The 26255-nt window shown below is 40.8% G+C and overlaps 1 protein-coding gene across 3 annotated transcripts in view; it reads right to left on the minus strand.

Annotated features, from left to right (window-relative positions):
* Positions 1-26255, minus strand: part of USH1C (USH1 protein network component harmonin) — a 56091-nt gene that overhangs the window by 22773 nt on the left and 7063 nt on the right. The window contains exons 2-15 of one of the 3 annotated variants that reach the window (XM_035120330.2): positions 26178-26245; positions 22838-22981; positions 21872-22010; positions 14864-14972; positions 14750-14774; positions 13598-13655; positions 13053-13156; positions 12365-12449; positions 11765-11824; positions 11380-11436; positions 9577-9719; positions 5756-5821; positions 2150-2274; positions 825-898 (exon numbers count right to left, since the gene is read on the minus strand). In XM_035120330.2, coding sequence (XP_034976221.2) covers positions 825-898; positions 2150-2274; positions 5756-5821; positions 9577-9719; positions 11380-11436; positions 11765-11824; positions 12365-12449; positions 13053-13156; positions 13598-13655; positions 14750-14774; positions 14864-14972; positions 21872-22010; positions 22838-22981; positions 26178-26245 — 1257 coding nt within the window. Of the gene's footprint in view, positions 1-824; positions 902-2149; positions 2275-5755; positions 5822-9576; positions 9720-11379; positions 11437-11764; positions 11825-12364; positions 12450-13052; positions 13157-13597; positions 13656-14749; positions 14775-14863; positions 14973-21871; positions 22011-22837; positions 22982-26177; positions 26246-26255 lie in introns of all 3 variants that reach the window. The other 2 variants (XM_035120323.2, XM_060276016.1) reach the window with 2 other exon arrangements.

Below are 26255 nucleotides of genomic sequence, written 5' to 3' on the forward strand. Positions count from 1 at the left end.
TAACACAAAGTGTGCAAATAGAAATAGTTATATGCCTACTGAAACAACACAATTCTGTTCATATAGTCACTATATATATTGCAGATTTCTCTAGCAGTTAACTGCAATTTATATAATGATTGTTAGCAGCTAGCCAGTTTTACTTTCACTGGTTCTAGATCAGCTGAACACCAGCTACACTATTTTTTGTTGTGTTTACATATTGTACACAAGCATGCGCGATTACAGTGGCATCTGTTCCCCTTTCCTTTAGACATCCCTATAACCAAGGATGTTAGTTAAGAATGCAATTTCCCTTTTATTTTTCATCTTTGCACAGAAAAGCTTATAACCTTCAAAAGCTATCAGACAAATTTAATGAATAAGAATTAATTTAACAAACTATTTCATTTTTATGAATTATGTTTTGCTGATTCTATAGGCTTTACATCCTGATGTACTGTGGTGAATGAACATTTAGCAAAAAAGTAACAGGCTAGTTTCTTAGCTAACTCCTGGTTTCTCAGAGCATGAGTTGAGCCATCCCCAGAACACTGTTCCAGTTTCCAGTGTTAGAAAACAGGACCCATAAAAATCCCTTGTTGGTTGAATCCAGTATTATTTCCTGTCTTGCTCAAATATCATGCACGGCATTCCTTACTTGCTCCATATTTATATATACGGGTCTAGCATAGCAAGTTAAAATAAGTAGTGTCCCTAAGAAGAGAATTGTGGGATAAGGAAGACAAGTGTAGTCCAGTCCATCATTAAGACTGACTGCCAGGAGGAAGAGGAGAGCAGGAAGCATCAAAGTCAAGATAGGAAGCCAAGGTGTTACAGCAAACCTGTTGACTCTCTTTCGACTTCATTCCAACCATATCACCTGCTGCAGAATGGTCAAGTGCAGTTTCATCTACATCTACTAGACAAACAAAGGAAGAAAGAAACAAAGGAAAAAAGAAAAGATAATACTTTGGGTGTTCCACACCACCAATGGATTGGAAAGAATTGACACAAAGGGAGAGTCCCTGCAGAAGTTAGGCATGTTTTCTTCGGATTTAATTTTTGAGGAAGCTGAAGCAGTTTTCAATAGCTAAAGAAGAGAAGGGACTTACTGACAACTGACATCTCTGTATCATCCCATTTCACTTCCTTGTTCTCTCCATCCCTAGCCTTAGAGATACTACGCTAGCATTGGAAACTGTAATCAGTATAATGAAATTGTCTTTACAAGTGCTATTTTAGAACACATATACCTAAATAGAGCTGAATAGAGACAGCTACACTGGTGTAATATGGAAGGAGAGCTATGGGGGATTCATATAATGGAGCAAGCTGATTGATTCATCAGCTATATATTTAACAATCAGATGAACTCTATGGTTCAAGCAAGAACACTTATTTTTAAACACATATACGATTCAAAAGGGACTGGGCATTATAGTGCTGTTCTGCAAACTAACACTCTACTTCTGGACTCTGAAGGATTGGACAGAAAGGCTTCTGCAATGCTATTCTAAAATGAATCAAAATGCCAGCCATCCATCCATTACAGCCAGAAGTCACAACAGAGCAGTGAAAATGATTCTGACTGTCCAAACAGTCAGGCAACCAGTACAGTCATACCTTGGAATTTGAACAGAATTCGTTCCAGAAATCCGTTCGACTTCCAAAACGTTCAGAAACCAAAGAGTGGCTTCTGATTGGTTGCTGGAGCTTCCTGCAGCCAATCGGAAGTCGTGGAAGCCCTGTCAGACGTTCAGCTTCCAAAAGTAGTTCGCAAACTTGAACAGTCACTTCTGGGTTAGCGGCATTCGGGAGCCAAAACGTTCAAGAACTAAGCTGTTTGAAAACCAAGGTACAACTGTACTGATCTCTTGGAACTAATCCTTGTTTTGATGTATTGTGTTGTGTGGAACTGAGTTCTACTTTTTCTTCCTCAGTTCATTTTTATCTTCCTTCTGATTAAAAGCTCCCCTGAATCTGTAACACTTAATCAAGTTAATAGAAAGAGGAAAAGAATCAATGACTACACCAGGCACCCATTTCCACAGCCCAAAGGCATTAGCTTCTCACAAAGCAGTTGTTTTGTGAGAAATACAGAGTTGTAAATTGTAGTTAATGATGCAAAGTTCTAACACTGTCTTGGATGAATTTTTTTTTTACTTACTTCGGTGTTTATGATGAGGAGGCCTATGTACTTCTGCAACTACAGTTTGGGGAGACTTTGATTGCTCTTTATGACCCCAGTCTTCTTCCCATTGCTTTTTAAATTTCTCCTCTTCTGCCTTTATCCTGAAAAGGAGTATAAAATATTCAGTTGGATTTCTTTTTAAAAATGGAGGCTGACTGGGCCAGTTCACACGTACAACTAAGCATAGCTGAGCAAGAGTGTGGCACACATGGCAAAAAGCATGGCCACTTTCCTTCTTCACTTAGTCCTTCTACACTACCTGAAGCTAAACCATAGTTTTATTTATCATTATGTGTGAACCCAGCTTAGTGTTTCATCTCCTCTAAACAAACCTCCAGAGGTAAGCAAAAAAACCCCACTTTCAGTTAGTTTGAAGCAAGACAAACCATGAGCCTAGGTTTCCATGCAATAGTAGCCCAAGCCATGGTTTAGTTACAAGCAGTGCACAGAAGGACCAGAGGAGGAGTGAAGCAACCATGAGTTTTGCTCTGGGCGCCAGCATGCTTGCTTGCTCACACTAAGCCATAGTTTTGGCTTAGTTTTACATGGGAACACTTGAGTTTGCTTATTTTATCTTTTATCACTTACACACTTTAAAAATATGCAGACCTTTCAACTGCATATTAAAATAAAGAGTGTGAGTCAGCCAAAGTTAAGTACTCTGAAATCCTCTTTATTTCAGCTGAAGAGATTAGGTTTCCCCCCATTGAAATAAATGGAGCTTAAAAATGTCTAACTTTGGCTAGATCTAGTGTTGCTACTGAACCAAAAATAACCACCCTAGCCTTTTACTTTTGGGCCAGCTTCTGGAACACAGTTACCTCATTTTTACATTGTATACCAGGTTAGGGTGATGACTTTTTTACAACCTCATTTTCCTGTATCATAATATGATGAGCTTTCATTAAAGATTAGATAAAATCTTACTTTCAAGGAGATTTGATAAAAAAAACCTCTTGCACAAAATGATTTTTTAAAAATTTATTTTTCAGTTTTTTGACCATTTTTGAAGTCACTATAAGCAGATATAAAATTGAACCCAAGCTTTAGAGTCACATATATACAACATTATATAGGGTCATCAAACACACAAGGGAGCTTTTTTTAGCTGCAGTAACAGTATAGACGCCACTAGAGGACGATCTTTTGCTACCTCTCCTGTAGGTTCTTTTCCCAGCATGCCCGGCAGGGTCTGCTGGCTGAGTTTTGAGGTCCCAAAAAGGGGCATTTACCTTGCACAGCTGTGACATTTGTATACCCTAAGTTGCTAAAAACACTCCCCATTGTGGAATGTGGTGTTGTGTCCAAATTTGATACAAAATATATATAGAATTGTTAATACAATTTTATGAAATGGTAAAATGGCATACAAAAAAATTAAAAACGGTTTGTGCATAACCTTTTTTAATATTTCAATGGAATATACCTCATTTTAGTCATTAATAGGCAAAAGTTCATCCATTTGTGTTACAGGAAATGATTTTTGAGAAAAAACTGAAAAAGTCATCACCCTAATACCAGATATGAGAGACCTGTAGTCCTGTATATGTTGTTGGACTTTAGTTCCCATCAGTATCTGCCAGCATGGCCAAAGGTAAGGGATGAAATGAAATGTAATTCACAAAACTTCTGGAGGATCACAGATTCCCCATTCCTGCTGTACCTTTTAGGATCTCCTGGGCCAACTCCAGTGCATGAGTCCAAGCCCTGAAACCACTTAAAAACAAAGCCCCAACTGCTGCACAAGTGTTATATGCACACATAAAAACCAGTTTTTCAGATCTCTTAAAATGCAAAAGCAACAGGAGGAGAAGAATGACACAGTGCAAACTAATACACTCTTAACACTACAAAATGGTGTACGTAAGACAATAATTACATAACTTTAGCAAACCTAACCATGAGTTTCATCATGGTTTTGAGATGGTTGATATATCAACCTGCTCATAATTTATGGGTAAAATGCACAAGAAAGAGCCATAGAGCCTCATGCTCTATGTTTTTGTTTGTTTGTTTGTTTGTTTCCTTTAGGAACTGGAGTTAAAACAGGATCCAAATATTTCCAATAGTCTGGCTTATACTTAAGTATCTCAGCTTAGAATGAGCAATGTGAGTAAACTGCACCAGCACATTTGCTTCCAGTAAAGCTTCCAGGAAATCTTTTGGCACCACCCCTAGTTCCCATGCCCTACTGTAACTTAGTCTGTAAGACCCAAGTCACATGCAGCTGAAACAGCTGCATATTCCTTCCCAGTTTACCCTATCTCTACTATCTTCCTCTTCCTCTGTTTTCCTCTGTGCTGAATTTCAGACCGTAAACACCATGTGGCAGATTAAGTGCCATGGAGGCCTGCCCTCTATATACACGGATACGTAAACAAGCAAACAATAAAGCTGGCAAGTAAGTTAAACATGGATTAAATCCATGATCCAGTGATCTGAATGGAATTGGCTTGTCAGGTGGTACTAAGCTTCTACACTATCTTCCCAACAGGGAGTCAATGTTGCTTACTGGGAGGGGGAGAACAGAAGCAACAGGAAGACCCCAGCAATCCTGCTGGGGTATTTGCATTGTACCAACCTCCCCACTATCTCCACTTCCCCACTGCTGAACCTTAACATTTGGAACACGATCATTCCCATGGTACCCTAACTTGCAATGCCACATATGGAAATGCATTCTAATGGAGCCCATTATTCAGCCAGTTTTCTTCACAGCTTCCTGAGATTAGTTAGGATTTCATGCAGGATCCCGTTTTCAGGCGAGCTGATGGAGGCATTTGCCACACAGAAGGGCAACAGTGTAGATCAGTTGGAGGATCTGTAGTCAAGCGGCAGAATATCATGACCGCTGTACATGCTTCATGGAAAGCAATGTGTAAAGTGAACATGTAGCAAGTGCAATGTGTTTTATCACTACAACAGTATATATGTGTTTCGCTCAGACTGATTTTGAGGTTCCACTGGCAAATGGGATTTATTTTGGATTTAAGCTATTTTATTGGACTTTCATATTTATTTCCTAATGCCATTGCTAACTACTTTGAGCCTTAGGTGTGGGAAGGTTAGGCATTCAATCAATCAATCAATCAATCAATCAATCAATCAATCAAACAAACAAACAGTTATGAACATTTGGATGCCTCAATAATTTGAGACTGCAATAAATTTAAAACTGAGAGTCAAGATGCAAATTCAGAAATAGCACCTGGTACAGGCTTTCTTCTGCTGTACCACTTTGGATTGCAGGAAGAAGGAGTGCCTGGCAATACAGCCCTTGCCAATGTCAAAGAGAAGCATTCTAGGGAAGACTTCTCCCTCACATACTATTTTTCTGTGTGCAGACAGTTTTTATACCGGGGAGGACACATGAGTTATCCTTCTGCAATTTGAAGTGCTGCAGGGTAGGGGGCTTTGACAGGGGGGTGGAATGGCAATGCATTTATCCTGCTTCACCCTTTTCCAGACCATAAAATCCTTGTAAAAAATAGATCATAGAGGGAAAATAACCAAATGCAGGTGCGTGAGAGAGAGAGAGAGAGAGAGAGAGAGAGAGAGAAATGAACTAAAAGGTAACTTAACTGTTCAATTTCTTTACGGTATCTTTCCTCCTCCTCGGCAGCTTTTTGTGCAATCTCCATTTTTCGCCTACAAAAAAAGGGGGAAAAATTTGGAGTTTTTAACCTAACTACAGTATATGGAAAAATAACATGGATGAAGAAAGAAAATGCTTTTGACCAGCTAAACCAGGCATAGGCAAACTCGGCCCTTCAGATGTTTTGGGACTAATAATAATAATAATAATAATAATAATAATAATACCGGTAATAATTTATTATTTATACCCCGCCCATCTGGCCGGGTTCCCCCAGCCACTCTGGGCGGCTTCCAACAAAACAGAAATTCTAAAATACAGAGATCCATCAAACATTAAAATACAGAAATCCATCAAACATTAAAAGCTTCCCTAAACAGGGCTGCCTTGAGATGCCTTCTAAAGGTCTGGTAATTGTTGTTCTCTTTGACCTCTAGTGGGAGGGCATTCCACAGGGTGGGTGCCACTACCGAGAAGGCCCTCTGCCTGGTTCCCTGTAACTTGGCTTCTCGTAGTGAGGGAACCGCCAGAAGGCCCTCGGAGCTGGACCTCAGTGTCCGGGCAGAACGATGGGGGTGGAGACGCTCCTTCAGGTATACCGGACCGAGGCCGTTTAGGGCTTTAAAGGTCAACACCAACACTTTGAATTGTGCTCGGAAACGTACTGGGAGCCAATGTAGGTCTTTCAGGACCGGTGTTATGTGGTCTCGGCGGCCGCTCCCAGTCACCAGTCTAGCTGCCGCATTCTGGATTAGTTGTAGTTTCCGGGTCACCTTCAAAGGTAGCCCCACGTAGAGCGCATTGCAGTAGTCCAAGCGAGAGATAACTAGAGCATGCACCACTCTGGAGAGACAGTCAGTGGGCAGGTAGGGACTCAGCCTGCGTACCAGATGGAGCTGATAAACAGCTGTCTTGGACACAGAGTTGACCTGTGCCTCCATGGACAGCTGTGAGTCTAAGAGGACTCCCAGGCTGCGCACCTGGTCTTTCAGGGGCACAGTTACCCCATTCAGGACCAGGGAGTCCTCCACACCCGCCCGCCTCCTGTCCCCCACAAACAGTACTTCTGTCTTGTCAGGATTCAATCTCAATCTGTTAGCCGCCATCCATCCTCCAACTGCCTCCAAGCACTCACACAGGACCTTCACCGCCTTCACTAGTTCTGATTTAAAAGAGAGGTAGAGCTGGGTATCATCAGCATACTGATGGACACCCAGCCCAAACCCCCTGATGATCTCTCCCAGCGGCTGCATATAGATGTTAAAAAGCATGGGGGAGAGGACAGAACCCTGAGGCACCCCACAAGTGAGAGCCCAGGGGTCTGAACACTCATCCCCCACCACCACTTTCTGAACACGGCCCAGGAGGAAGGAGCGGAACCACTGCATGACAGTGCCCCCAGCTCCCAAACCCTCTAGACGATCCAGAAGGATGTTATGGTCGATGGTGTCAAAAGCCGCTGAGAGATCCAGCAGAACAAGGAAACAGCTCTTACCTTTGTCCCTAGCCCGCCGGAGATCATCGACCAGTGCGACCAAGGCAGTTTCAGTCCCATGGTGAGGCCTGAATCCTGACTGGAAGGGATCCAAATGGTCCGCTTCTTCCAGGCGTGCCTGAAGTTGTTCAGCAACCACTCGCTCAATCACCTTGCCCAAGAATGGAAGATTTGAGACTGGGCGATAGTTGGCCATATTGGCCGGATCTAAAGATGGTTTTTTAAGAAGCGGTTTAATAACCGCCTCTTTCAGCGGGTCTGGGAAGGCTCCTTCATGGAGAGAAGCATTTACCAACCCGTGAAGCCCATCGCCCAGCCCTTCCTGGCTAGCTTTTATAAGCCAGGATGGGCAAGGATCAAGGAGACAGGTGGTTGGTTTCACTCGTCGAAGCAGCCTGTCCACATCCTCGGAGGTAACAGATTGAAATTGATCCCACAAAACTTGACTAGACAGGACTCTAGCACTCCCCCGCCCCGGCCCTGCTCCCACGGTGGAGTCTACCTCTTCCCGAATCTGAGCGACTTTATCTGCAAAAAACTTTGCAAAATCATTGCAGGAGATCATGTGGCCCGTACTGGGCCCGGATGGAGCAGGTGGTTCCGCTAAATTGCGAACCACCTGGAAGAGTCTCCTGCTGCTGTTTTCTGCAGATGCGATGGAGACGGTGAAGAAGGTCCTCTTCGCTGTCGCCATTGCCACTTGGTAGGCTCGAAGTTGAGCTCTAGCCCGTGTCCGGTCTGATTCAAAATGAGTTTTCCGCCACCGGCGCTCTAGCCGTCTCAACGACTGTTTCATCGCCCTCAGCGCCGGGGAAAACCACGGGGCTGTCCGGGCTCCATGCAATCTGAGAGGGCGCTTCGGAGCCAGACAGTCAATAGCGCTGGTTAACTCCGCATTCCAGCGGGCCACCAGGGAATCAGCTGAAAGGCCATCGACATGGGATAAAACATCCCCTACCACTCTCTGGAAGCCAATTGGATCCATTAAGTAGCGGGGGCGGACCATCCGAATCGGTCCCACCTCCCTGCAGAGGGGAAGGGTTGTGGAGAAGTCCAGTTGCACTTCCCATCATCCCTGACCACTGATCCTGTTAGCTAGGGATGATGGGAGTTGTAGTCCCAAAACATCTGGAGGGCCGAGTTTGCCTATGCCTGAACTAAAGCTATATAACTGGTGGCCCACCAGCATTTTACTACCGTAGGCTTCTTGCTTTGGGTGCCTGCCTGAAACTGCAAGAACAGGGGAACTGACATACATAGACCAGACTGTGTACACTCCGATGAGTCACAAATTCAGAAGCCTTCTTTGGTACCCTTTGACACTGCTTTTTTTTTTTTAAAGACAAGCTTTCCACCACAAATATTTAATAAGCATGGGAAGCTCCAAGCACGTACTCAAATGTGAGATGCGCACATGGGAACTGCAAGATTTCCTGACACCCCCCCCCGGCAACTCTCAGCAATGTTGCCACCCTAATGTTAGGCTCATACCCTGTCTTGCAAAAGTAGTTAGGGTTGTCTGGGCTTTATTCATCAAAATGTTAGATTTCACATGAAAAATTCATGTGAAATTTGTCGAAGATAACAACTGTGCACACTTACTGGGGAGCATGTCACAGTGAACTATTTCTGAGTAGACATGTATAGTATTGCCAGGGTCGGCCCAATTTTTTTTTTTTTGCACTTGTGGTGAACTACAAAATCGCTCTCCCGCCAGCTAAGGAAGCAGGGGTAAGTGAAGATCTACATCAGAAACAGGGGCGGGGGATAAGGAACAAGGGTGGGAGGACACCTGCAGTGCCTCCTATTTGCCAAGAGGGGTAGCGGCTGCTGAGGAGGTGGTAGATCCTTCATCCAAGGTGTACACTGCACCTGTTGCTGTTATCATGGCAGCAGCAGTGGGCGATGCCTTTCTTGGAAGCTGGATCTGCTGCCCCTGTGGATCCTGCCACCTGAGACGGCAGCCTCACCTTGCCTCATGGGTTGGCTGGCTCTGTGTATTGCTTTGTAAATCAGGACACATACTGGTAACTGAAGTTGTTGGGGTTTTTTACCCTAAAGGTTATGTTATACTTTTTTGCCTTTAACACCATACTGTTCAACAACAAATTTCCTATCTACCAGCTGCCAAGAAATCTAATGTACTACCGAGAAGCCACAACAATCTTGATTATGTTAGTCACTGCAGTGCCCTGAGGCCTCCAGAAGAAGGCGAAGTTAGTTAAGACGCTTCCTACACACTGTAAGCCTCAGCACTAGCACATTAATGCCACAGTTAATTTTAGCAAACCCGATGCATCACCAAGATCTTACAATTTCTCCTTTTCTTGCTGTTCTTTCAGGATCTTATTGGTCTCCAGTGCAAACCTCTTCTGGCGCATCAGTTCTTGCCGCTCCAACTCACGGCTAGACTCTTCCCTCTGCTTCTCCACTTCAGTCATAAACAGCTCCTTTCCCTAAATATTATTTCAAATCCCTGTTAATTAAGTTTTGTTAGCAAATTTGTATAGAATTATTCTCCCTTTGAATATCTTCTAGGTAACACACATTGACAATACTTTTTCCCCTAGGCAATGAAAATGGTTGCTTTTATCTAGCAGATGTATAAAAAAGAGCTATTTTGTTGTTTGTAGTTATTGATTGGTAAGAAATTTTACGAATTAGATTTGTAAATCTTATAAATAAGATCTATATCTATCTCTATCTATCATCTATCATCTATCTATCTATCTATCTATCTATCTATCTATCTATCTATCTATCTATCATCTATCTATCATCTCTCTCTCTCTCCCTTCTTTCTAGTCATCAGTAGGAATGTAAAACCTCTTTTAATTTTTTTGTGTGAACATAAAATGTTGCAAAAATTTCAATTTTCTGGGTTCTTTTTTGAAGGGGTTTCATTACAAGAAATATGAAATCCAGTTACAGGTAGGTAGCTGTGAAATCCAGTTACAGGTAGGTAGCCGTGTTTGTCTGACGTAGTCGGGGAAAAAAATTCCTTCCAGTAGCACCTTAGAGACCAACTAAGTTTGTCATTGGTATGAGCTTCCATCTGAAGAAGTGTGCATGCACACGATAGCTCATACCAATGACAAACTTAGTTGGTCTCTAACGTGCTACTGGAAGGATTTTTTAAATTTTTTGTTATGAAATCCAGATTATTAGTGTAAAACTCAGGTTCATATACGTGTGATTATTAAGTCTATTTTAGATAAATTAAATGCCATGCTTTTTCACTTTAGCATTGTGTTTGACACTGTCATTACCTTCAACGTGTATACAGTATTTCAGAAGTGGTAGCCTACCTCTATCTTCTTGTAACTGCATATTTCACACTGAATGGTATGAATACAGCATCAAGAGGTGTTATGCCTAGCTGGTTATACAAGCATTCTGACTGTGTTGTGAGGGGAATGGGAATGTATTTTAGGAACTGGGTTAGTCACACTGCTATCTTATTCCCCCCCTCCTTTATTCATTTGAAAGAATGGGTAAAAAATTGTAGCTGAAAATCAGTCTAAGCACAGTGTCATGCTTGATGGGAGAGCTATACTACCTTGAAACACGATTAACGTTAGTAAACTTGATTAAGTCACTTGCAGAGCTGTGTACCCTTGTGGGCTGTGATGCAGATGTGCTGCATTCATACATGATTGCTGTAACAAACAGGTAATGTCTTATTTGGGTAGCTATAGAAGGCAATTTTTCATGGCTGCTTTCCCTGTGGTTCCATGTGCAGGAGTAAACGAGAACTATGGGGTAAATATGTTGCCCCCTGGAAGGATTTCTAACTCTCCCTTGAACATTCAAGGCTTATTTGAGGTTCTAAAATATTTTCACATGCCACAAAATGAACAAAATAATATGCACAACAAAATACAACCAGTTCAGAGGAACTTATCAGTGAACTGCTGATGTCTCTAAAAGATGACATTCAGATGTTCATAAATTACTTAAACTACTTAAGCCCCAAACAACCAATTTGAATCTAGATTATACTGGAGTTGAGTATACCGTATGTCTCCCACCCCCAGTGTCTGTCTACCATATGTACTTTGAGAACCTCTAGATTTTTACAGGGTCTTTGCTGATTACGATGACATTCATACTTACGGCTCCAGTTACAACCGTGATAGTCAGGGTTTGACTGCTTTTCAACACCTTTACAGCCTGAAAAAATGGTGGGGGAGAGGAAAGGATAATATATTTACATGCAAGTCTTTGTCCAGCTGCAAAGGTGTACACAGCACAACTACAGTGGCACCCTCTCCACCTGGTAATGATGCTGACTGAATCTCATGAGCAGGACAGTTAAAACAATGCAGATGACTTTGTAGTAACAGCAGCGTCTGGATTCAAACATTTTAAACTATACTCCAATATTTGTTGGCTGAATCCTAAAAAAATCTGAGAGTTGTGAAACGGATTTATTAAAAAGTTAGTGTAAAATGTCCATTTTCAATTTATAAGAATAGGACAACTTGGCCCCATTTATTACCTCTTTGTGATCCACATTAGAAAAGTCCATTCCATTTACTTCAACAATCTGATCACCAACCTGAAAGCAAGGAAACAAACAAAACACTTGAAGCTTCAGCAGAGTTCTCACACAGGCTTCAGTTCTCAAACCAGTTGTTTCAGAAAAAATGAATAAGATGAGACCACTGCAGAACAACTAATTTGAAGATTAAGATAAACATTGGGTTATTTTTAATCTTTCAATTTTATTGAATTTATTCACTTTGCATTGGTGTCTGAAAGACAACACTGATTTTGTTTCCTTTAACATGGCCATTTCAACATAAGAGCTGTCATGGGTTCAACAGTGCTGTCCCCTCTGTTGATGGGAGGCATCCATCCATAGTACAGGGAAGAGGGCAATTCTTGGTTATTCCCGGTTTTTTTGCAGACCTCTGTATGTTCCAAATTCTGCTCTGGAGGACTGAAGGACTCTCTGGAGTAGATTGAAGATGTGCGGACAATAAAGAACCCTCAAAATGTCTTCCCTCCCCTTTCCTCTAATAGATGCCTTCTATCGGTGGAGGGGACAGCATGGGGCTATCATGGAACCAGATGGTTTTATCAACATTGCACTTACCTCTAACCCTACTTCTGCAGACAGAGAATGTAGTTTAACATTACTTATGAAAATGCCTGGTTTTTGTGTGGGACCACTGGAAATGCTGGAATAAACAATGAAAACAAAATGGCATTACACGATGGAATAATGCAAGTAAACAATCATGGTCAAATAACCAAGTACTGTAAATAAGTTGGTTACTTTCAGATTGATGAGAATACATTGGATCAGATGTACAGCAAATGTACCTCATTTAAGCTCTATTGGTGCCATAACACTAACACTAATATTCTATCACAGTCAACACTGTTGCACAATTAGACAAGGCACAACTTTTATCAGCATGCCAAAGAAGTGCTGTATAAAAGAAACCCAGTCATGCCTTAGTCCATATGAGAAGATAAGAGAATCAATTGATTTTGTGACCTCCTTAATTATTGGTAATGAACAATTCTTCGCACAGTGATTCAGTAAAGAGGGGCCTACCGTCAGCACACATTACCCAAAGACGAAAAGAGTTGCAGCTTTGACCAATAATGGACAAGTGATGTGTGCAGCAGCTTATATCTGTTTCTGAACACTATCATTTGCATAAATATATTTAACTTACGATCCAGTCACAGTTAAACCCTTCTTAATTTTGGCTAGATCACACCCATTATATTTTCCAGACAAAATGAGTGATGAGAAAAAAATGGCAGCTCACCTGCATCCCATGCCCTTTGTACCAATCAAGCTAATGAAAACTTTCTTTTCTTTGTGGTTTTTTCCTCCAGATGATGCAAGACCTGCAACACTGCTTTTACCTTCCTAAAATGCAAAAATGAGGGCAACAGAGTTTCCGACACTGAAGTCCACCAGCTAAAAAGGCATGCTGATTTTTTTGTTTTTTTTGCCCACCATCAAAGTCTAGATAAAGTTTCGCAAAGAAGGAAATACATAAGTTTTTGTTGATAGGTTTACACATACTCAGCATTATCATATAATGAACTCAATTCTCCACGTGCCTATATCCAAAAGTGCTTTGGAAATATATAATTCATACAGTCATCCCATTCCAAATGTGCTCAGTGTAAACCAAACAATTTTGTACAGTGCTCAAAACACTATACGTATATAAATATAGTATTTATATAAATATATCTATAGAAATATATATAAATATATACACTATAAATAGGTCCAATACAAAATTTGATTATGATCACAGACTTTAAAATTTGCAGCAAAAGTTATTTTCTTAATGCTTACCCCAGGATCTGATACAAATTGGTCTGCAAACTGCCACTTGAGAGGCTCATCAGTAGAACTAGAAAATATATAAGTGGTTAGATATGAACAAAGAAAAGATGCTGAAATAAGTAATGCACTGAGGATGCTTTCGTACCACACCTCTTGATGTTGGGTTGCAACCTAAATTCCCCTTGCTGTGGACCAGTCGGGATGTTTAAACAGTTTTCTGTCAGCTGGCTGTTGGTGATTTTAAAAGGGTTTGGATAGCTAATATTTGTTTGGCTGTAAGCAATATGACCGCCAATATACAGAGTCAAATGCATGCAAAGAGAGGCTTTGACAGATTAAGCAGATGAGACCAATAGTGGGTCCAACAGTCAATAAGGTAGTTTTTGTATGTGTTGTAGAGGGAGAAGAAAAGGCTAAGCCAGGCATCCCCAAACTTTGACCCTCCAGATGTTTTGGACTACAATTCCCATCTTCCCCGACCACTGTTAGCTAGGGATCCTGTTAGCTAGGGATCATGGGAGTTGTAGGCCAAAACATCTGGAGGGCTGCAGTTTGGGGATGCCTGGGCTAAGCAGCAAACCCTATACAAGTCCAGAGTGGAGTCCGTAAGATGGTTGGATGGCAACTTGTACACCTCCTTCCGACAATACCTGCAGCCAAGCTAGGAATTCCTCTGCTTTCCTTTGGACCACATCAGTGAGGCCCAGAGCGGGGGCTTGTTACCTTGGCAGCCCAAGACCTCCTTATGCACTGCCCAGGCTTGTGCTCTAAGGAGGTCACTTCAGTGCTGCTAACGCAGATGTTTGACTTCCCTCCTGGACATATACTACATTGTATCCCAAGACAGATGGATGGCAACAACATAAAACTGTTTAGTTTTCAGTTTTCAAAATGTGATGCTACTAAGCAGAGGAAATTGACAGAAGCAGTGTAGAGTGGTACCTCTAGTTACGAACTTAATTGTTGCCGCGCCGCCAACACACAATTTCCGTTCTCATCCTGGGGCAAAGTTCTCAACTCGAGGTAACTCTTCCAGGTTAGAGGAGTTTGTAACCTGAAGTGTTTGTAACCTGAGGCGTTTGTAACTCAAGGTACCACTGTAAATTATTAGATCCATTCCATATTGTATGTAAAATATGCATTTAGCCAAAAGACAATTACCTTTTCACAGGTATCATACCAACATCTGCAATGAAATAAAGTTTACTGTCAGTTGCCACAATAGCACTAAAGTATGGGAATTTTAGCAAAATATCAAAACAATGTTCTACTCACGTCTCACTTTTATAGACACAATTTTCTTTGTGCGAATAAGATTAATCACTTCTTCATGAGTACATGAAGAAATGGAGTATCCATTTATTCGAACAATCTCATCTCCAACCTTAGTTTAAAAAAGAAAGAGAGAGAGAGAGAGATGGAAGCTGAGATAGCTCGGTTGGGGTCGTGGGTTTGAGTCTCATGTTGGACAAAAGATTGCTACATTGCAGAGGGTTAGACTAGATGACCCTTGTGATCACTCTCAACTCTACAGTTCTAAGTTTCTGTGAAAATAGTATTTTATATAGTGTGTTTCAGAAGGAACAAACAATTTCAAATTGACAATCCATTTGAAAGAAGGCTTTTTTGTGTAGAAATGAAACATATGCTGCTGTGAAATTAATGGAACACATCTTTGGGAATGGGCAAATGACAACTTTCAAGTTTTATGCAGTTGCTTGATCACATCTGAGCAGCCTACATATGCTCCCTTGCTGAGAAGTACATTATTGCTTTGTCCAGCAATCCTTTATTTCTTTCAGCTATTTTATGTGGATCAGCTCAGATCCTAACTCTGCGTGAATGGAATCCACTCAGAGAGGTGATGATCACTAATTCCCCTTTCCACTTGTGACCTCCAAAAAAAATCTTCTCTACAGGGTTGCAGGACCATCTGAAGCACCATGAGAGGTGACCCTGAGGGTGTAGGGAAAAGGAGGAATTGGTGAAAATTGTCTCCCTTCCACTATCTGCCAGCAGGATCAGAGTGAATTTCATTAAGACAAAAAGTCCTATGAATAGAAGAGCAATTCAGGATCCAAGCCATTGAAGATAAAGTTTTTCGATCACACATAAAATCTGATTCTGGGATGGACAGTATCATTTGTATACATTGATGGAGTATATTATTTGGTCATTGACTTGCATTTCTCGCTGTTAAGCCCTAGGGAACAGTTCAGTATAATCAGAATCTATGCAATTTCATTGCATTGCATTCTGCCATATATAACCTGGTGATGGACCTAAATTAATGGTTACTTACTCTAGACATCCAGCTAAAGTCTAGAGTACATTACTTCATTTAACTCAATGTTCAGGACAATAGATATATATTGCATACCAACAACCTAGCCACTGTATAATGCACTAACGTAAGTGCTTTTAGACAGTCTCCACATGGAGGCAGTTAAATTTTGTAGTCTCCTAACAGCAAGAACTAAAGACTGAGCATAGCAAATGATGCAAAGACTAAATTACATAGTAAATTTTTAGTGAAGACCACAATGTTGCATGATACGTTCCAATACATAAACTATGTAAGTTCTTTAGATGCATGTAGTGTTCACCTAAATAAGTAGGTAAATATATATCCCGAGTACATATAGAATATTTTTATTTTTGGTGCAAAGTGAAGCCAAAAAGTCAACAGCAATGAAGTAAGTGTGCCATAATGCTGTGCTCAGTGCTAATCAATACAGAGACTCCAATCCAGTGAGTGCAAGATCCACTCTTGATAAGTGTCTGCTGGTGATGAATAGGCATAGCAAGACCAAAATACAACAAACAGGCACAGAGAGAATTATTTTCTGTAATGAGCTAGCTGTTTCCAGGATTTATTGAGCCCAAGTATTAAGTCAGTTTTTAAGACGTCATGCTGTTTTTGCTGTAACAAATCCACACAGCAGCCCAACAATGGATGGCGTGGTGGACTGTGCCACTCACCTGACCTCCCTAAATCTGAGTCTCTGCTGCATATTGGGATGGGGAAGGAGAGGGGCAAAGTGGCAGCAAGGAGCAAATGCTGCAGCAGAGGTAATTCAGTGTTCTTGCTGGCTTGTTTGCACCATGCTGCCTTTGATTCTGCCTTGCCCCTCTCCCTCCCTATATGCAGTAGCAAGTCAGCTGGAAGTACATAGCTCAGGTGACTAGGGCAGCCCTGCCTCACTGTCCTCTACTGCCTAAATAATGCGAAGGGTTTGTCTTTAGTTTTGTTGCATAAGCGCCAACCACTGTCTACATGCCATTTTATTCAATCAAATCCTAAATTCAATTAATTTCCTTTGTAGTCTACTAAAAGCTCATTTTAACGATATTGCTTCCATCTGATGGGCAAGGAAAGCTAGTATGGGCATGCTAAGGTGAACTGCAAGAACAATGCATTCTTTCAGTGGACTGCTGCTCGGCTCTGGTTTATGGCACTTGCTTATCAGTTATCATTACATGGTACTTGTTTTACTCACATAATGAGTCAAGTTTAATTTAATTCAATCCCGAAATAACTGATTTCAGACCATATTTTCCAGCCAAGGAAATCACATCCTAAACAGATGTTAGTTGATACATTTAATCACTGCGGCAAACACAGAGAACCTGATCTGTGGTGTGTGTAAGTCTTTTTAAAATTTCATTTGCCACGGCTTATTTAATCAGGCACCACCACCTTGCCTGATCTGGCATGAAAGCCCAGACCCAGGATTGCTCTGGAACCCACAAACCCTTCCTCAAACCTTGCTATTTACAGCAATGTTAACTTCTGTTTGAAATTATGTGCCACTCATCCATTGGAATGGTGTAGCAACACAGATGCGGTTGCTTTTTCCCATTACTGTAATCACATTTGCTAGGACTGAGGTGAATTTTCACAAGTTGGATCCAGATCGCATCAATGGAGTTCCCTTCTGCCACTGCATAAGAGATCTAATTTGGCCTATTGCAGGCCTTGCCTGAAGCTGCTTTTACAATTTTGATGTCTGCCTCTTTGTGCTTGAATATCTATTTAAAATTTTGTCAGTATTGGAAAAGACTAATTAATTTGTTTACAACCCTTTCAATTTAACATGTTGGGTTCCATGATCACTGCAGATGGTGACAGCAGTCACGAAATTAAAAGATGCCTGCTTCTTGGGAGAAAAGCAATGACAAACCTAGACAACATCTTAAAAAGCAGAGACATCACCTTGCCAACAAAGGTCCGTATAGTTAAAGCTATGGTTTTCCCAGTAGTGATGTATGGAAGTGAGAGCTGGACCATAAAGAAGGCTGACCGCCAAAGGATTTTGAATTATGGTGCTGGAGGAGACTCTTGAGAGTCCCACGTACTGCAAGAAGATCAAACCTATCCATTCTAAAGGAAATCAGCCCTGAGTGCTCACTGGAAGGACAGATCCTGAAGCTGAGGCTCCAATACTTTGGCCACCTCACGAGAAGAGAAAACTCCCTGGAAAAGACCCTGATGCTGGGAAAGATTGAGAGCACAAGGAGAAGGGGACGACAGAGGACGAGATGGTTGGACAGTGTTCTCGAAGCTACGAACATGAGTCTGACTAAACTGCGGGAGGCAGTGGAAGACAGGAGTGCCTGGCGTGCTCTGGTTCATGGGGTCACGAAGAGTTGGACACGACTAAACCACTAAACAACAACATAAAGAGGGAGCTACCAAGGTTTCATCCCAGCACTTTGTCTACTTTAACTTTAACTTTTCCCCACTGCTGAATCAGTAGGGTTGAGGGAAGGGCAGGCTAGAAAAATGTGCTTGGAGGCCAGTATCAGCCCCCCACGATGTGGGGCGGGATAGCTACCCTGGATGTAGATGCACAAAGTTGCAACAAGACACAAGTGAGAAAGAGCAAAGATCACAGGGGCATTGCAACATAGTTGAGTGTCAATATCTGTTTGTTTTGTTTCCAGATAAGAATCCTGTGCCATTAATAGCTGCATAACTGATACAAATTCTACAGCTCTTCCCCTTGTTGTTGCTTATTATTTCATTCATACCATGCACTTGCTAAAGGCACAAAAGCCCTTCCTAGAAGATCAGCCAACAATTCTACAGGGAGGAGAAGATTCTAGTTTAGATTCAAAGTACTATTTGCACGGCATGCAGATAGTGGAATAAAATAATTGTCTCCACTGATATTAGGAATGATGTGCTTGCTCCACCTACTGGGCAATTTTTAAAAAACTGTACAATCCCTTATTGATAGCGAGGAGGGTGTGTTCTCTCTTTGGTCCTTTCACCCCCAGCATAAATGAAAATTTTCTGCATGAAGAGGTTAGCTTCAGGAGGCAAATATGTCCATAATGCTTCTCTTGCTTCTCTTTCCTACTTATTGTTCACTGTCTGTGTACAAATGCCATGTAGTGCATCAGATTTGAATACAAAGTTATGTAACAAAGGTAAATCAGAGTGATTCCTGTTTTCACTTTCTCCCCAAGTCTGCTCCTTGCCATCCAGCAAGTAGCCAGACTTCTTTCTTTCCTTTTCCAAATGCAAACTGTATCCATGCATAATGCTTTCTTCTGCTCCACCCCCAGCAGTCTCCATGGTCTCCTGTGGCCCCCTCTTGCTCCCTCTACTGTCTTGCAGCGGGAGATTGATCTTGTTGTGGCTGGGCTTTGGGGCTGGTTCTACACATTTATTTATTTTTACTCCTCTCTTTAACAAGACTTATCTACTATTTAATCAGAAAAATAGTTGAAGCAGGTTACAGAAAAGAATATAAAATATCCATGGGAAAATACTGATAAAACCAAACTTTATAACAAGTACTAAAATTGAGCAAATCCAGATAAAATCAAGAGTTTGAAATTATCTAGACTTAACAAAACCTAAACAAAACCAAAAAGTATTTAGCAGGTATCGAAGACAGTATTGCCAAGGCTTTGTATATGCAGGGAGTTCCATAAATTAGGCTGCCACAGTAGGCAGTTGAGAGCCAGTGTGGTGTAGTGATTAAGAGTGGTAGACTCATAATCTGGTGAACCGGGTTCGTGTCTCTGCTCCTCCACATGCAGCTGCTGGGTGACCTTGGGCTAGTCACATTTCTCTGAAGTCTCTCAGCCTCACTCACCTCACAGAGTGTTTGTTGTGGGGGAGGAAGGGAAAGGAGAATGTTAGCCGCTTTGAGACTTTCGGGTAGTGATAAAGCGGGATATCAAATCCAACTCTTCTTCTTCTTCTTCCTCCTTGTGAGTGTGGACCAACACTATTTGGCACTTATACAACTACCAGTGTATAAATATCAGTCAGTGTGTAAGAACAAATCCTAGCTGCTTATATTGTCTAAAACATACATAGGTTATTGGCTTTTGGTCACACTACAGGAGGACAAAATTGGACAAATTTCTACCCCACCCCACCAAAAAAAGTTGGATGAATTGCACTCTCTCTCTCCCTCTCTCTCTCTCTGTGTGTATGCAATGCTCCAATAATAGCCATTAAAACATTATTGGCAAACTACACCCTTCATGAAATAAATGTTTGCTAGCTTTTCTATAGAGTTCAATGTAGACTTGGCAAAAACCCTTCTGTTTCCTATTGTCAATGTATTAAGCACCAGTATGTTATTACAGAAGAATTGACTAAGGGTCTGAAAACAAGGGAGCAGGGAACTAAAATAGAAAATTGTTTCATGCATTCCCTTGTTTTTACAATTAAAAGGGGACCTTTTTTTTAAAAAAAACTAACTAAAGTATATGGAGCAGAATCATGATGGTTTCAGATTTACTTTTTTAGTGTTTCCTTTACTTCTATTATTCATAATAATCTCCATGCCTTTTTAGTTAACATAATCCCCAAAGATATGAGTACAGTATCTGTGAGAGCAACAAAACAGACAGATGAAATGCATGAAAAGGCTAAACTGTATCCATTTAGGAAAAAGAAGAAGGAGAAATCACAAGAAAATAGGTCAATGCCACAAACGTTTCAGTTGTGTATCTTGATTATACAGACACACATACACACTTTAAGTGGTGGGAAAACTACCTCATTTCTCATAGTCAAGAGGATGGATCAAAATGGTATAGGGGAAAAAAGGAGCCAGAAACTGATATTATGATAGAAGATCATTATGCCTTTTCCCAGACTACATTTTTTTCTAGCTTGGAAAATGTGTGGAGATTTAGTGAAATAATGCAGATGGGTGAAATTTCAGAAGCATTTGGCTTTATCATGAGGCAGCAATTTAGAACAATGAGCAGCCTGTCAACTCCCCTTGTTCACTTGGTCTTAGAAAGTTTTAGAAAGTGTCTTGTACAGACTATTATGAAGGCATCTTAAGCTGATTCTTAACATCACATATCAACAAACCAAGGAAGGCAGAGCTACATTTTCTGCAAATGAGATTACTGGTTTGGTATAAATAGATATACTTTAACGAAGTCAAAATAGGAAAGTGTGGGATGTCTTTGTTCATATATCCCCTTTGTCTAGGAACGGATCCACATTTTCCCCTCCCTTCTTATTCATCTGTTGGAAGATTTCTGAGTATGGGTTGGCTCATGATCTAAGCTTTTTTCAAACCATTCATGAAACAGGAATGCATGTGAATATCCATTATGAAGCAACAAACTTAGTTCACTGGTTTCAAAATGTGTCATGTCAGTTACAGAGGGCACATGCTAGTTTTCTCCTTTAAAATATATGCAAGAGGAGGACTAATCCTTTTGTATATTAAAGTCACATTTTTATTGTGTGTGTAGGTTTGAACAGGTCCTGTGCCTGTTTTCTTGTTCCTAAGTATGTTAGTGTTCATAACATAGGTTCCTCCTACAGTCTTTATTGTCATAAATGGACCACTCCAATCCAGAACTTAATGTGAAGTTTGGAATATGAAGTGCAGAGTAGTGACTCAGCCATTCCGGTTCTGGTAAGCAGCAACAATACCATTGCTTGTAGAGTAATGGTTAATGGATATAAGAGCCCTGAAGGGGTCAAATCTCACCTCCTGGCAAAAAGGGCTTACAGTGATAAACAGTATTCATACATTTTACTACTAGTGGACGGTATGCTGGGGTGCTCATGTCACTGCTGCTTACTGGGAGGTAGAGGCAGCAATGAGGCTGGCACAGTGGAAACACACTAGCAGAGCCAAAGTGCTCATTGCTGTGTGTTGCACTGCACCACTCTTGCTGACACCTCTCCCCTCCCCTTCTCAGGAAGCAGCAGCAATTCCACCAACTTGAATACTAGACTATGCATAATATATTTTCTAGCTATACGAGACAGAATGTCCTTCTCACCTGAAGTCCAACATTGTCTGCTTGTCCACCTTTCATTAGCTGAGAAATAAAAAGGCCACAGGCAAATTCGACACCTCCTCTCACACTTATCCCAAGTCCTTCAGGATGCAAACGATCTAACCTCACCTCCTTCAGTTTTCTGCAAAAGTCGGAATAGGATAAACAGAATATACAGTTGCTACTTAAACAGTCCCATGTATCCATCTGCCATTCACTGGTATCAATTTTCAAGGCTTCTGAAGAATGTGGTGTGTGTTATCCTATACTTTACTTTGTCCTATAAATTACTTGTATTTGCATTGCATGCAACTAAGTCTTAGGGAAGGGAAGGCCTCTTATATAGAGCAGTAGGAAGCAACTTCCAACTTTCATTAGCTCTCCTCCCTTACCCTGACTGGGTACTCCAGACTCTTATAAGGATGCCACTCTTTTTTTGACTCTTTCCCCTATAACAGATCACAACAGATAGAAACTGGTATTGCTTTTAAAAATGATTCACATTTCCATGTTAGAAAAGGCATCTGTTCAACTTCTATCTGCTGTGCAGCTGTTAAAGACACAAGAGCCCCACTTAAAATATAAAAAATAACTCTAGTCTCAGTCTCCACAAACCAAAGACCGACAGCTCTTTAATCAGCAGGGCTCCTGGGCTCAAAGGGTAAGGACCGAGGGAGCACCTCTGCCTCCTGTTTCTTATCAGGATGAGGGAGGAAGAAAAGGGGAAGAACTTCAGGTGGAGACCTGCTATGATTGATTAACTGATATTAACTTTCTGCTGCAGAAACAGCAGGCATCCTGAAAAGGGTATTTTGGAGAGGGGGGCCACCTAAGGTTAGGTGAGGATTGGGGCAAATAACTGATCAATATGCCTATGTATGCTTGCTGAGTTCTTGAGTAAGAATTCATAATTAGCAAAAAAGAAAAAGAAAAAAGTGTGCTCATATAGGGAGGTACATTGAAACCTACCTAGATCGTTTAGGTGTCAACTGATCATACTCCACTTGATGTTTCAATGGGATTAGAGGGCGTATGGCCTCAAATAAGGGCAGACGGCTTGGTTCATTGATTACATACTTCAGATCTCCCACCAACACTGGAAGATTCATGGATCTACAAAATGAAGTTGAAGAAGGTTATAAGGAGAATGCAAAATTAACTACTGACAATGTACTTAACATATCATGCTCTCTGACTTTATTGATGCTACCTTAAAACCCATGCCCCCAAGAGTCATTCTTCTTCTGCTTCTAATGTTAAATCCACTGATTTGATACATAAGGCACCTGCATTTAAATGGAGTTCATGGAATAAACTTCATGGAGTTAAAGTAAAATATGCTGCAGGGCTATATTTGAAAGCTACAATGAGAATAGACAAAAGATCAGTGTAGGCTTTAGTCCAAATCAGGCATCCCCAAACTGCGGCCCTCCAGATGTTTTGGCCTACAGCTCCCATCTTCCCTAGCTAACAGGACCAGTAGTCAGGGAAGATGAGTATTGTAGTCCAAAACATCTGGAGGGCCGAAGTTTGGGGATGCCTGGTCCAAATTTATGTGGATTACACAACCCCAATGCTATGTGATTCTGTATTTGTCCAACATGCACAATACAAAACTGCACACAGAGGACTAATGTTCACCATTTCTAAGAAAACACTTGGAAATGAAATGGCCAGCATTCTGAAAAAAATTGCCAGCCCTTGAACATTATGAAAAGGCTATATAACTTTAATCACAGTTTCATCTGAACACATGGGGGAAGGGCTCAGTGGTAGTTATCTGCTTTGCATACAGAAGGTCCTACGTTCAACCCCTGACATCTTCAGAATGATCTGGGAGAGAACCCTGCATGAAACCCTAGAGAGCCATGGCCAATCAGTGCAGGCCATACTGAGCTAGATGGACCAATAGTCTCACTTCCTAGGTTCCAATGCTTCCAATGGCTAGTGGTGCTGAAGATGGTGCTCACTATCTGTGGCCCCAACCTCTAGTGTTCTGGAGAAGCCTGTGAATGTACAAGTTGTATACACACAGGCATGTACAGTAGGAATCTTTCAGACCTCTGGCTGTTGTCAAGGCACAGCAGGGGGGTCCCTAGTGTGAATCCCCTTCCCCTCTCCCCACAAAGCAAATGCATCCACAGAATGCCTGAAAGGCATCTGAACATATGGCATACACATTTTTTTGTTATAACTGCCCATTCCTATGGTACTGTGTACAAGTTCTTGAGTTTGATCATGAGCATGCTTATTTAAGAGTAAACCCAATTGTATTTGACACAGCTAATCTTCAAGTGTTTAAGATTACATGCATACTGACATTTTAACGGGATTCTATGACAACAACTTTATGAAAATAACAGAATTAATCTGTAGGCAGTCTGTTGACTTCAGCCGAGTTACTCTAGCCTAAACAAAGGCAGAACTCCATACCATCTGTTTGTGTTCTTTACATCAGTCATCACAAGATACTGGACACCCTAGTATGTCACTTGATGTACAAGTAACACATTATTAATGGCAATTAAATACACACCAGGGTCGGAAATACATCACCAAATATTAAAGGAAATGCCAAACTGAATGTGTTGTGATCTTTAAAAATATAAACAAATGTCTTCTTATTTTTCTAAGTTTGACAAATATTGTGTTCTCAGTGTTGGCTTTGGATTATATGATTTTTATATTATGGCCAAAAAAAATCTAAGTGCATATTTAACCCACAAAATTTTTATAGATATCCATGGCAAGCAGTCATATGTTTATATAAAAGCATTTGTTTGTTATTATGGCATACGTTTTTCTGGATTAGAGTCCAGAACAACAGATATATGAAGTGGTCACAGGCACACGTCTCTCTCATGAGAACAGAAAGACAGAGGGAAAAACTGGCAATAGTACTGTGTCATACAAGTTTCTACACAGAATACATATTAATGCAGGAACCATTTAGCATGGATGTGATCCATTCCTGACACAAATAATAAAACTATATATCTTTACAGAATAACATAAACAAAAGCCCCAGTGAGCTTATTCTGTAAATTTTAACAGAAGCGAAAAGACCACAGAGGCAAGGGTAACAGGGGAATAATATACACAAACACACTTACAGGTGCTCGGTGTTAGTTTCTGGAGGGGCACGTGCGGAAATGAAATATTCATCTAGCAAAATGGATTTAGGGTATTTCTTTGAAATCTAAGGACCATAAAAAGTCATATACCTTTGTAACAATATTGTACATTTTATTTAAGTGTAAGCAACAGTTCCCAGCTTTGGGGGTGGTGGAGTGGGAAATATAAATGCTTGAGGTATGTGTTAGGTTTACAACGCCAGTGAAGTTTTAAATAATTAACTACGCTGAATTCTTCCTGATGTCACGAGCTGCAGGCAATGCTTTATGAATGATGAAGCAATTAGACAGCCCGAACTGAAACCAAACCGGGTTTGTAGCCAAGGCTACACAAAACTCTGCTTTAACACAAAGAGCACATGGAAACTTGAAAAGTCTACATTTCATTCCACTATGATGCTATTCATTAAGTTATGCCCAGAAACGATAATGGCCAGAATCATTCATCTATGAAGAATGGAAAAATAATCTCCCCCAACAACAACAAAATGGACCAGGTGAAAGTACAGTGTACAGATGAAACGCTGGGTGAAAATAGTATACAGTGGAAATGGAATTATATCAGAAACTATATTTGTATCTTGTTTGTACAGTATTGTTTTACAGTATTGTATTAACAAAAACACAAGCGTATATGACCAAAATGTTAACAGAAATTGCTGATGATCTCTGTGTTAAAATAATAAAGGATGCAATCCTATACAATGTTTACCTGGGAGCAAGTCCCATTGAATATAATGGGGATTACTTCTGAGTAGACACAAATAGAGTTGCACTGTAGTTGTTCAAATGTGACTAGAATACCAAAGGCTAGAATACCAGAATCAAGTAAAGTTAAGAAGTGGATCTTAGTATTAGCATTTTCAAATGTGCTTTTAGTTTCCTAATGACAATCGTTTCCGAAAGACATTTTATCAAACGTTCCTTTATTATAACAGTTTGAAATAAGACTTTGGGAATAATTCAGGAACATTGTAAAAAGTCTTACTTATTCCTTAGTTGTGTGTTAAATGCGGAAGCAATTTTGCAAAAAGGAAGTCTTAAATAGTTCCTCTGCCTATTTTTTTTTACAGGTTAAAGATGAGCAGACATTTCTATTGTTATAACTTCCTTCCTACCAAATGCCAAACTGCCAGAAGTGTGAAATCAATTATTAGTATGGAGGAATAACTTACTCATGGTACATCCGCAACACATCATACAGATAATCTTTCTCTGCTTCACTATCAATCAGCAGGTCAACCTGGAAAAGA

This window comes from Zootoca vivipara, chromosome 1 (assembly GCF_963506605.1).
Source record: "Zootoca vivipara chromosome 1, rZooViv1.1, whole genome shotgun sequence".
NCBI classification, from domain to species: domain Eukaryota; kingdom Metazoa; phylum Chordata; class Lepidosauria; order Squamata; family Lacertidae; genus Zootoca; species Zootoca vivipara.